Consider the following 13,328-nt stretch of genomic DNA (forward strand, 5'->3'; position numbering starts at 1 on the left):
AAAATTCAACTCGATTCAAACTTGAAATTCGAAAAAGAAATTTAAATTGATTTGGTTAACTTGATTAATTCAATTCAAATAATTTGAAATTCAAACTTTTTTCGAGTCGAATCGAATTTTGCGCACCCTTATATAAAATAATGTTTTAGATTTTTTTTTTACTTTTTAACTTTTTTATATATTCTTTAGAAACTTATTATAATTTTTTAAGCTATAAAATTAATATTATTTTTAAAAATTTGAAATTATTTAGAGCCTAATTTGGTATAAATTTAAAACATGACAGGTACCAAAAGGCATTCACAACAATTGTATTTACACCAATTGTATATTCAAATTATTCAAATTGTAAAATTTAATTCGATTCAAAATCAAAACTCGAACTACTTGATTCGATTAACTCGTATCTCGTATTTTTTTTTATTTTTTTCCAAATGGAATCAAGTTTTGATCACCCATAGTTTACGACAAGAGGAGGTCAATCTGAAATTTTCAGAAAATATTATCTCGAGAATCTTGGGATATCTGATGGGTGAGTGGGAAATTTGTAGGAGTAGAAATTGGTAGTGGGAAAACGCTCCACATAGGGAGCATTTTTAGTGCAATGTCAGAAAAATGAACTGAAAGTGCACTCAATTGGATGTGTTCCATCCTTTCTTCTGGACTTTCAAGCAATGTCAACAAACTTTCTGGTATTGTAAGACATTGGTAAAAATCGACGACACATTTATGTACGGGAGATATATGCATTGGTTGTTGGTTATGGCACAGGAGGGTAATCAGAAAATCTCACCATTGCCCTTGCAATAATGCAGTCTCAAAAGGCGGACGATTGAGATTTCTTCCTGTCTAGGTTGAGGAGGTATGTTGTCCACCAATATAATATATGTTGGAACGCCGGCACCCCTACGGCGCAGCGGAAAAAATATAACACCCGGCAATCCTAACCATGGATCCATGTGTGAGGAACGAATCGGGGTGAAAAAAGGGTTTCGAAATTACTGAATGGTGATTCTGAGTAGACAGCGATGCCTCGGCAATGAGTAATCTGATCTACTACCGAACCAAGCCGCAATCTTTGATGACTCCGACCTTTACGTAATCCACCCAGTTGACTATGAACAGAAGGAATCCCCAAATAGTTTTGGAGAAGACTTTGCTTTGACGGCTACTAGACTCACCAAGCAAAGAAAAACGAGATTTTATATCTTATTATTTTTTAGGGTTTCTCAAAATTAAATAAATATAATAATGTTTAAAAAATAAAAAATTATAATTACATTAATTATAATAAAGATTTCAGTAAACTATATTTATTTATATACGAACCAAAATCATATTCTCATTATGTGTACAACAACCTTGTACATATAATGTGTTCGATATTTGATTACCCAATTAAATTAATTCTATAATTAATTTAATTCATGCAACAACCAAACACAATACCAATTATGTTTTATTCTGTTCATTTCAACTATAGGGTGTGACCCTGTAGGTTCTTGTAACGTTAGCAGTAATGTTAGAACGATTCCAATGTTACAAACAATGAGTGGCACCTAGCAATGCATCATTGCTACCTAAGTCACAAGAAATCATGATTCGACATAACCTTTTTATGATTAATCTTTTCATGCACTAATCCTTAAGTCATTTATTTCTGGATTCAACACAAGTCATGGAATAGTCACACTTGTATAGTCCATTCCATGTTCCTTGATATCTTAAGTAGACTATGATATACAAATAAGTATGACATCTCATATCAGCTTATTAGAGCATGGTCATGCATTTCTAGTCTCACTCAATCAAGTGGCCTAAGATATTACTCCCATTATGTAGGAGGGACTTATCCTATATCGATCAACGATATCCCTCTACATAGATTGTGGTACATCCAACATCAGCCTTTATAGAACAACCAGTTACGGTGTACGTTTGACTGTATCAAAATATACAACTCACGATGTTGGGATTATGATGATCTCAAGTCTGAGGATCATATACATATTAATCACTATGAGTAATATCGTGACAATTACATAATAATCCAAGAAACATACTCATAACGGGTTAGTCCAATATGTTGTTCTCTAACACACATATTCATGCATCGATTTTGACACTCCATATCAATGAAAACTCTTTATCATCAATCAACTACATGTTAGTCTTAATGCGTTATCGTTGTCCTATCCAACAATAATACTTGACTAAGAACATTTTAAGAATAATCATATTATTCTTAAGATATTATTATAAAACAGTTTATTTATACACACAGAAAAGAAACTGAAATAATAATGGTAACGCCTTATATTAATAAACATGATAAATCAAGTATGTTATTATAACCATCTCATGATTGATCTTTGGGCATACTCTAACAATATATGCGTCATCTTCGACAGGGGACCTGGAATACTGGTCACAATTGAACGACAGGGAAGCCTTTGAGACCACTCACACCATAGATATTGTTTAAGACATGTTGCGGTGAACTACCACGAACAGTTCGAATCTAAAGCTCAGCGCGTACAAGTGATTAACATGGGTATGTATTCACCATTATTTTAATTGTCTGATATTTAACCAATCAGCAGATGTTGGGGATAATGGATAAACTATTCACTTTCCTCGGTAGAGTACGAGCTCGTCAAACATTGTTTCCATGAAATGTTGAAAAACTTTCGGGCCATTAACAGTGTCAATGCAAGTTTCCTCTCTAACATACCATTCGACCAATGGACAAAATCGTATTACAGGGGTCTACGATATGGGCACATGAGGACAAACCTGGCGGAATGCATCAATTCCATATTGAAGAAGACATGTCATTTTCCTATAACCTCAGTTGTGAAAGAAACATATTTCTGTTTGGTAGTACTATTACCAAAAGGGAGCGGAAAAATATATTGGACAAATTAAGGGTGGGCACATTTGGTGCAAGGACATTATGAAAGAAATTAGGGAGGCTACAACACGAGCTAAATATATGCATTCAGTGTGTCACTCATGCCATACTGACCAGGGGATAGTGTGACCATCGGTGCTTGTTTTTGTGTTGGTGTAGATGATGGACTCACCTCAACAGCTGCTCCAGACTTTGGATTTCTATGCGCCTATCGTGGCCTCCTTATATGACGTTGCCTACCCTTCGCCTCTTCCGCTAGTAGATATGGCTTGTAATGATGTCTAAACCATGACATGTACTCCAAATCGTAGGCTAATTCACAAGCGATATTGGGTTCATGATTATGTTAAAATCCGTACCTATAGTTCCAGATGTTGATATATTCCACATGGAATTTAACCCCATTTTCATCGGTTTTCCCACACAAGTCGATATGGTGCAGATATTCGATTTCTTATGGTACCGATGGAATCGTTTGCCTAAACCTAAGCTACCGCATAACTCTATCTAATTTGTGCATCTCTACCGTAGCATACATTACCAATGGCACCTTCATGTGCCAGATGTTAATATTCACCAAGAATTTAGATGGGATGCATGCTTGAATTCTTGGATCGGAGTATGGCGTCCATTCAAACTATATTAAAATAATAATTTTAATTATATATTTACTATTAATTTTTAAATCAACTACTTTAATATTATATAATTGAAATTTTACAAATACATACCTCTACTTCCAATCGTTGATCTAACAAAAGTCGTATATCTTGAAGCTCCTCTGGTAGTTCCACATATCTCGGCCCATGGTTCCACCTATTGAAATAATATGTTAACACAATAATTTAAATTTTAAATAATTTTATTATGATAAATATATTATCTAATGAATTTTACCTTTTTATGAGTGCGAATGTATAAGGTTAGTCCGCTCAAGGACGTAAAAATGGTAGCTGGTACCACACCCATGATTGCAGCAATAACATCCAACCATCAATGGTTGCTTCGCCTGACACAGTTGACCCCCAACTGAGTTCGCCTGCTTCTCTAAAGTTCATGAGTTTTAGCAACCACTTTAAATGGACAAGATTTCGTGATTTATCGGGTATTAGGGGAGATCCGATGATCATAAGGATATACGCCCAAGCGTGTTATTCTCTTTCAACTTCACTGGATTCTGAATCAAGCCTAACAAAATTTCTTTTCAACCAATTCATATCTATCTGAGTTCCATCAATCGTCTTTGAAACGCTCTCTAAAAGTTGCTCGCATACATCTCTCCAATCGGTTGCAACAACTGACCTAGTCACTATCGGCTCATCCACCGGTAACCCGAGTTGTAACTACACGTCCTTGAATGTAATAGTACACTTGGTGCATGGAAGATCGAATGTGTGTGTCTCAAGTCTCCATCTTTCCAGCAACACGCTTACAAGTGTAAGGTCTAATTTACACCACATACCCATATGGGCCATGTGCAAAAATCTCGCATCTCTTAAGTATGGTTCGATTAAAAATGATGGCGGATTGAATAGATTACGAATATATGTCTCCAAAATTTGATCTCTTGACTATAGATAAAAAAACATACAAAATATCAAATTTTTGTATAGCAACAAAATATTTAAATTAAATTAGACTAAATATAAAAAAAAAAACTTATTACCATGTGCAATTGATCGACTGAAATGTGCTTGTCATTCAAATGAATTAGAGATTTTGTCATTACTAATTTCAATAAATAAGAATTAAATTGTAATACAAAATTAATTTTAAAAAAACTTAATACAATTTGAATAAAAAAAAGAGAGTTGAGAGAAGAATAAAAATTGAGTGGTAATTAAGAGGGAATTGGGAGAAATTTAGAAGAGATTTGAGAGAGAATTGAGAATGTGAGAGAGAGTTGAGTTGAGATTGAATTGAAAAACAATGGAATTAGGTGTTTAAATAGGAAAAAAAAGACCTGGGGGATTAAAATCCCGTTGAAATAGCCGTTGGGTGGGGGTTTGCTGGAAATTGACCGTTGGGGGCCGGGGTAGCCGTTATGGAAAACACATCCAATTGGAAGAATTTTCCTGCCAATTTGCTGAAAACGCGTTTTTGTATTTTCAACCTAATTCGGTAAATTTTGAAAAGCCCGACCTAATTCAGTAATTATCCCAAAAAAAACTGTATTTATGGGTAATTCACCCAAAGAATTGAGCTTTTTCTAATTAATAAATTTTAAATCATAAAAAAAGCAAAAATAATTAAGAATTATAAAGGTTCAGAAAATTCAAGAAGCATTTTTTTAATATAAAAACTAAAAAAAAATCTTTAAAATGGATATTCATATAACCTAAGATAAAGCTTATCTTTATTCAAAAGCCAAATCAAATCATAAATGATGTTTGTTTTTAATTGGTGCTTGAGAATTGTTGTTCCAGGGAATAAAGTAAATTATATTAAATACTTATTTGCCATAATGCAGGCAATCATTGGCTAATATTTGCTAAATAATAGAAGTAAAGTGAATTCATTCACAATTAGTACATGGGTAAATTTAAGTCAGTTTAGTAACCTTGCTAATACTTTAGACATTGTCTAATTGATTGGTTTATGTTGAAAAGATGTTTTTTCTTTTGGGTAAATTTTAAAGCTGGTTTTCATTTATCAAACAAAAAAATATATACCAGCTAATTATGAGAAATTAGATCCAAATTACATCTTATTATGATTCATCCTATCTACTTTTCTTTCCTTCAACTGTGTAATTACTAATGCATTTCTCACTTGGGAGGTAATGAAGCTCTTTAACCTTTTACTTTGAGCATATGTTTGTTAACTACAGTTTTTATGAGCATCTATTGCTTATCCCCAATTTCTTCAGAAAATCTATGAATGTTTCTTATGGTGGTAGTGCATAATTTGATTTGTCTTTTGGATAAAGACATTTGGTATTGGGTTATTCCCCAAAAATTTAAGATTTCTTTTTTTAGAATTTCATGCAACATAATTGTTATATTTATTTTTGAATTTTTTATAAGTTTAAGGATTTTTAGATTTTTTTCGTATTTTGTTATAATTTAAAAGTGTATCAATTTTTAGATTCTTTTGGAATTTTGTTTTTTATTTAAATTGTGAAGTTTATAATAAAATTTACACCATGTTTGGTTGGGTGTAATGCCCTAATACGGGCCTATTACGTTACGGACGTATTCCCAAAATTCTCTGCTTCAGCGCCGATTTGTATTCCCTTCCAAAAGCAAGGATTAGCTATTCAATCTCTGTTTTACCCTCCCAAGTCAAAATCAACCTCCACCCTCTCCCTCCCAACATCAACAGAAGCTGCCAGCGAACCAAACCTCCACCCGCTCCCATTTCACTTTCATCTTGGCATCTTTCGCCGACTCCACCGTCTCAGATCTCCAGCCCAATTGAAGCGGCAATTGAAGCTTCAATTTCTTGTAGCTTCTATTTTCTCCTGAAGTGTGGTTGTAGTGGCTTCCCAAATGTATAGGCTTGTGAGTAATCTCTATTTCTTTCCTCTCTGCATGCATTTTTAATGGGTGTTGTTGTAATTTTTTTTATAAATATGATTAGTTTTTGGTGCGATTGTTTCAGTTCATTAGTTTCTTGGTAAATCGACATTTCGTTTCTTGCTAGTTATGATTTTTTTTCATTACCGAAGCTAGGATAGAGAAAATTTTGGGCTGGAAATGTATTTACTGTTTTTTATGCTTTATTTTGTTCGTATTTGTGCTTTTTGGGAGAAACGGGGACTTTTTTGTATAAATACTTTGTCCAAGAAAATAAGGTGCTTTTTTTAAACCCTCGTTTTGTGGTGTCAGGTTTTGTGTTAACTAAATACTTTATACTTCTGCTCTTGAGGAACAGAAAGTACAGCACTCTCCTAGACCATATTTAGACCATTATCAGGTTATTTGTTTGCATTTTATGATACTGTATTACTTACCAAAGTGTTTTGAATCATGTTTGTAAACTTATGTCTCTGCATTATCATTCTATCTTGTATCTGTTATTGTATTTCTCCTCGTTGTTTGCTTCCTGCAATATTACCTTTTTTTTTCTTTTCTGGTGTTATTCTTTATTCATGATTCACATATTACTAGCTAGTGTTTTCTTTTTAATGGAGAAACAATCGTTTTTCTCTAAGGATTAAATACTTTCTGAACTTCATTAGTCTGATATGTGAACATTCTATCATTTTTTTTAAAGCCCCCTGGATCTTAATTTAAATGTGACCGATATTATGTCATTCAATCCTTATTTGGTCTTTTTTTAAGAATAATATGTTAACTGAAATACAGAGAGGTGCATTTTACAGACAACAGCTGGACATGATTTTGCTTATTGGTTTAGTTACTGTTTTGTGGACTTCTGGTTATAAAAGAAAAACTTTGATTTAGGATTAATGATGATCTTAAACATAATTTTCTTTGTGCATCCGATATTATTTAGGTTGATGCAACTAGTGGAGTGGGTAATGGTATCGTGCAGGTTGGAAAATGTTCCACATAGGAATATTTAGGAACTAAACATTTCCAAAAGAAAGTGCTTTTGATGTATGGGTTTAGATAATATCTTGATGACTAAGTGGAGTATTAATTTTGATTTACTTCTGTGCAGATTGAAAAAGTCTCAAGGCCATTAATTATTGATTGGGTGATTGGTCAGCATACTCACATACTGGAATGGACAAGAAGAGCATTGGAACTTGAGGTTAGTTCCATAGTAGGATTATGTTAATTTATTCTTTTTCTGTATAGTAGGATGGTATCAATTCATACTGAGACTGTAAAAATTTGTACCTGTACATGGTTATAAATTTTTTGAGACAAAAGTGAGAAAATGAAACATTTGATAGACTCATATTGACAATTGAAGTTGTTGACTTATTTTTTTCTTGGTTTGTATCTCTTATTTGTTGTGTCTTTGATGTTGTTTAATTTTCCTCTTTTTTTGTGTTCATTGCACAGACTCACACATATTTTATTTCTTCTTGCCTCTGTTCTTTGCTTTCTCCCTCTAAAAATATTGGTCACAAATCCCTTTGGTTCTATTTTCTTGAGCCTTTTTGTCAATGAGTGACAGAAGATGATGATTTTGACCTACATTTCAAGCCAAGGTAGGTTGTTTGTATCCTTAATTGGATTTGATGCTGATATATGATAACATGTTTGAATATATGAAATATAAGTATCCTGTGTTTGTCTTACTAATAGACAGTTATCATGAGTTGTTTCAAATTAAAATTGCCGAAACTCAGGAACAATGGTTAAACCACATCTTACTTTTTGTAATGTGCAGGATTGGGAGTTGTTGTCATTTCATCAAAGGTAGGCAGCATCAATAGTTGAAGTTCTTAAGATATTGGAGGAGGTAAGCCATCTCTGGATTTAGGGCTTGTAATTCTCTTATGTGTTTTTTGTATGTCGGAATTTCCATATCCTTAGATTTCTCTTTGATGCAATAGATATCCTTGCCTTAGGAATCTCACCCTTACTAAGTTTCATGAGTGCTAAATAAAAGCTGTAAATGCACCTTCAACCAGGAAAGATAGTAATAACTTTTTTCATGTATTTGAATTCTATTATTTTATATTTAAATTGTAATAATTGAATCTCATTTGCTTAGTTGTATTTGCGGTTTATGGTTAATTGTAACGACAGGTACTATTAAATCCATAGTTATCTGTTAAATCGATTCCCTCTGTTCTTTATGTGTCTTGTTGGCGTTTTGTCTATATTTGGGTCATAGATCTTGACTTGCTGACAATTCCTTTTTAATGTTGTTTACAGTGATTGGTTTTGCTTTTACATCTACTCCTGTTTGTGCAAAGTACTGTGTGAAGTGTATATGTTGGTGCTTTTAATCAAATAAGTTGGTTCTTTCACATGCCATATTCAATATCTTGAATAGGAGTCTTCAAATGGTATGGGAGATTGCTTTGGGGAAATATATGAAGATTTAAGACAAAAATTCAATTGTGATGTCGTAGTTGATGTACGGCTTTCCTCTACATAACGGACTTTCAAAGTTAAACTATTTTATCTAGTTTTCATTTGGAGACCATGATATCTTTTTAAAATTATTTCAAAATATTTTTATACAATGTAATTTTAAAGATAACTTAATATTGTTATTTAAATACTCGCTCTATTATTATTATTTGAATAAACTTAACATTTTTGTCTATTGATATACTATTTGCAGGCTCTAGTGCATTTTAAAGGGTAATTATATTATTATAGATAATCTGCTCCAAGTAATTTATAAAGATATTTTTGGAATAATTGATATTCAAAAAGAGATTTAAAAAAAAGAATGACATGGAAAAAGCAACCTTGTACCTTACTACGACATCATACTTTCCCTTACTACGACCACCTTACTAACATATACGCAAGAGATCGAGCGACTGGGAAAGATGCTCAAACAACCGCTGATGCTTTTGAAGAAATAAATGCTCAGGGTGTACCTATTACAGATATGGATGAAGAAAGAAACGAATTCTATGACTGCGAAGCTGACGTCTCTTTGGATGACATGGATGTTTCTGCTACGGAGCCGCGACGAGATAGAAACCAAGGGGGTTCCTCATCTTCAAACAAGAAAAAGAAGAATTCTGATGCAGGTGATAATATTTCTTCTTCATTTAATGAGGCTGCCACTTTATTGGCCGAAAACATGCGGGACATTGGTGAACAAATCAGTAGGAGTATTGCCTCCGATGTGGTAGTTCAATAGAAGTCAGAAGAATTCCAGATCATCCAAGAAAAAACTACAAATTTATATTCAACCTTATGTGAAATAAAAGGTTTAACAGTGGATGAGCGGTATCAAGCATTGAGTAAAATTCCAGATCATCCAACTCAAATGCTCGTTTTCTTTAGTTTACCTTCTGATGTGTGGTTGGAATGGGTCAGAAGATTTCTTGCTGACCATTAAACTTCTTATTTCTGTTGATGATATTTTCGTAACTTTTTCTATTTGTAATATTTGGGATGGTATGTCATTACAATCTTCTAACTTTTTGATGTTCTAAAACTGTATAACATATGGATTATGACATAGAATTTCATGAATTTCATTTAACCTTTTGTTAATATATGAAAATTATGTTTATGCAAAATATAATTCTCAAGTTATTTATTACTGGTAATATTTTTTTTGTAGAATAATTAAATTATTTGTTCCACTAATGATATTTTAGCACATTAAAATATGTATTGTAGTTTAAAAATAATAAAGTAGATTATAAATTATATTTAATAATAATTATTTTAAATTATATTTTATAGTATTATGTATTATGATTTTAGTAAATTCATATAAGAATATTTAATACTAAGAATTTTATCAAATTATATATTTTTATTAAATTATATTTAATAATAATTATTTTAAATTATTTTTATAGTATTATGTATTATGATTTTAGTAAATTCATATATTTTTATTAAATTATATATTTTTATTAAATTATATTTAATAATAATTATGTTAAAATATGATTAAATTATTTATTATTTATATTAATAATCTTATTAAAATTTAATAACAATAACAATAATCATCTACCTAAAAAAAATTCTGCTAAGGGTATTCTAGTCATTTTAGTTTTTTTCCTTATGCTATTACACCTTTATTCCATTAAACCAAACACAAGAATACCATTACGCCTCTATTCCATTCCTTTCAACCAAACAAAAGAATTACCTATTACGTCTCTATTCCATTACACATCTATTCCATTACAGCGAACCAAACGTGCCCTTATACTTTTTTAGCATAATTATAATTTCTTTTAAAAAATAATTGAAAATAAATTTTCATTTTTAGAGTTTTATGATATTTTTATAATTTTTAATTTATTGTTAAAAAAATTACTCTAATATTTTAGCTATAATTTAAGGACAAAATAGATATTAACCCTATATAAAATGTTTCACATCATCATTCTATCAAGGGATTAATTGCAGTTAATGGACGAGTAACTAAATTATTACAAATAAATAACTTAGTAATTATTTTGTAATTTTTTTTATAATTTGATGACCAAAACGAAAGCCGACTAATAATTGGGTGATCTCTAGATTAGGTTATCTTAAAAATTTCCCTATTAAATTTGATGATATTATATTTTAATAGGTTAGATCTAAGCTTTTTTATATAATTAATTAAAAATTTGATCTATAAATTTTACATATGCTCCGCATATATTTTAAGTTGACATTTAATATCCAAACGGATAAAAGAACCTAATTAATATTATATTGATATTTTGAAAATTCAATTAGAATATTTTAGATATCTAATTACAATATTTTTTTTGTCATTATATTTCACACTTTACTTTAATCAACTTGTTTATATTTTTTATAAAATGTGATATATTTGAAGTTAAAATACTTATGCAAATCGTGACACATTAATAATTTATATAATATAAACCCATGCATACTGTAAAAAGGAAAAACAAACCCATGCATTTGCAAAATGGTTGCATAACACATACACAGTTACATATATTATTCTTTTAAACAGAAATAAAGAAATAAATACGAGTGAAGCCACCGAATAACACACAATTTATCTAACATTATTCACTTCAAACGTGGAGACTAGGCAATATTCTTCTTTATGATTCCCTCTAGATTTCTTTTCAAACCATCTTTTGTGGCTTTATTTGAATCACAATCTTCTCTTCTCCTGCAACAAAACAATGGGTTTTTTGGTATTGAACTGATTAAACATCAAAACATGCAAAACAATGTGAAATAATGCACCTTCACGAGTTGGAAAAAAAAGGAGATATATAATGTATATTACCTAGGAGTATGGTCAAAGCCGTCGTCACTTAGTAGTGGTGAGGAGGAGGAGGTGAAGAGTAGACATAATGGGGTGGTGGTGGAGGAGGAGACTTGTAAACGGGAGGAGGTGGTGGTGGAGACTTGTACTTGTAAGGGTACTTGGGTGGTGATGGCGGTGGAGGTGGTGGAGACTTGTACTTGTAAGGGTGCTTGGGTGGGGATGGAGGTGGTGGTGGCGGAGACTTGTACTTGTAAGGATGCTTTGGAGGTGATGGTGGTGGTGGTGGTGGAGACCTGTACTTATAAGGATGCTTTGGTGGTGATGGTGGTGGAGGTGGTGGGGACTTGTACTTGTAAGGGTGCTTGGGTGGTGATGGTGGTGGAGGTGGTGGAGACTTGTACTTGTAAGGGTGCTTGGGTGGTGATGGTGGTGGAGGTGGTGGAGACTTATACTTGTAAACTGGAGATGGTGGGGGTGGAGACTTGTACTTGTAAGGGTGCTTGGGTGGTGATGGTGGTGGTGGTGGGGACTTGTACTTGTAAGGATGCTTGGGTGGTGATGGTGGTGGAGGTGGAGGAGACTTGTACTTGTAAGGATGCTTGGGTGGTGATGGTGGAGGAGGTGGTGGAGACTTATACTTGTAAACAGGAGTTGGTGGGGGAGGAGATTTGTACTTGTAAGGCTTCTTGTGTGGTGGTGGTGGAGACTTGTAATGGTAAGGTGGTGGTGGGTACTTCTTAGGTGGTGGTGGAGGAGAAGAATAAGTGTAATCTGCTGAGGTTTCAAAAGGCAAATTGAGAGACACTGCTAAAACTAAAAGAGTGAGAAAGAGAGAGGTCATTGATGACCCCATTTTCCCCATCCTTACTTCTAAAAATGGGTTTAATTTGGTTATGCTCTTAGCAGCCCTCTTCACTCCCTTTATATAGACTTTGTTTTAACGTTACAATCATGATAAAAGTGTGAAGGTGGACCGAACCTTCAGCAGCATTGAAAAAAGACGTTACGTTTAGGTTATTAGCATGGTATGACATAATAATTCTCTATTCTCTTCCTTGTCGTTTCCCATAAATTTAATTTAAATAGTCCATTTGCTATATTTATATTTCTGTTTCTCTATTAAATATTTATCAAATTCATTTCTCACTCCTTATAGAATATGAATAATTAATCATTAAACTCAATTTAGTAAATACTTTAAAAAATAATTTATCTTATTTTTATGCTTTAATTAAGGCATCAAATCATTAATCCCATTTGATATTATGAAAATTTATCACTTAATTGATCAAAATGTGATTCTTGGCAGGAAAACATAATTTACTTTCCTTAAAATGTAATTTTTATTGAGAGTTATTTTTCCACTAACAATAGAAAGTGATTCTCTTTATAATTCGTGAAAAAATTACTTTCACATGTAAATAAAAATTGTTAGGATAAAATTAACTTTTCTTTTATTTATGTTAAGGTTACTAATTAACTTATTCAACTTTAATAAAAGATAAACATAGTTGTAGCTTGTTTGTTGATGTTAGTTTTTTGTCTTTACAACTTCAAACCATTATTCTAGTGTAATTTTTTTTTCTTTCTAAATAGT

The 13,328-nt window shown here is 32.1% G+C and overlaps 1 protein-coding gene across 1 annotated transcript; it reads right to left on the reverse strand.

Annotated features, from left to right (window-relative positions):
- Positions 1 to 11,383: 11,383 nt before the first annotated feature.
- On the reverse strand, positions 11,384 to 12,641 carry LOC107910448 (extensin). Its single transcript, XM_016838283.2, has 2 exons — positions 11,750 to 12,641; positions 11,384 to 11,629 (listed from the first exon to the last, which is right to left on the reverse strand). The coding sequence occupies exon 1, from the start codon at positions 12,591 to 12,593 to the stop codon at positions 11,778 to 11,780; it is 816 nt and encodes a 271-aa protein (XP_016693772.2). The 5' UTR covers positions 12,594 to 12,641; the 3' UTR covers positions 11,384 to 11,629; positions 11,750 to 11,777.
- Between the last annotated feature and the right edge of the window lie 687 nt (positions 12,642 to 13,328).

The sequence above is a fragment of the Gossypium hirsutum genome, chromosome D02 (assembly GCF_007990345.1).
Source record: "Gossypium hirsutum isolate 1008001.06 chromosome D02, Gossypium_hirsutum_v2.1, whole genome shotgun sequence".
NCBI lineage: Eukaryota > Viridiplantae > Streptophyta > Magnoliopsida > Malvales > Malvaceae > Gossypium > Gossypium hirsutum.

Bases quoted from the DNA above. Each gene is read 5' to 3' on its own strand.
- LOC107910448 (XM_016838283.2), bottom strand. From the start codon at position 12,593: ATGGGGAAAATGGGGTCATCAATGACCTCTCTCTTTCTCACTCTTTTA.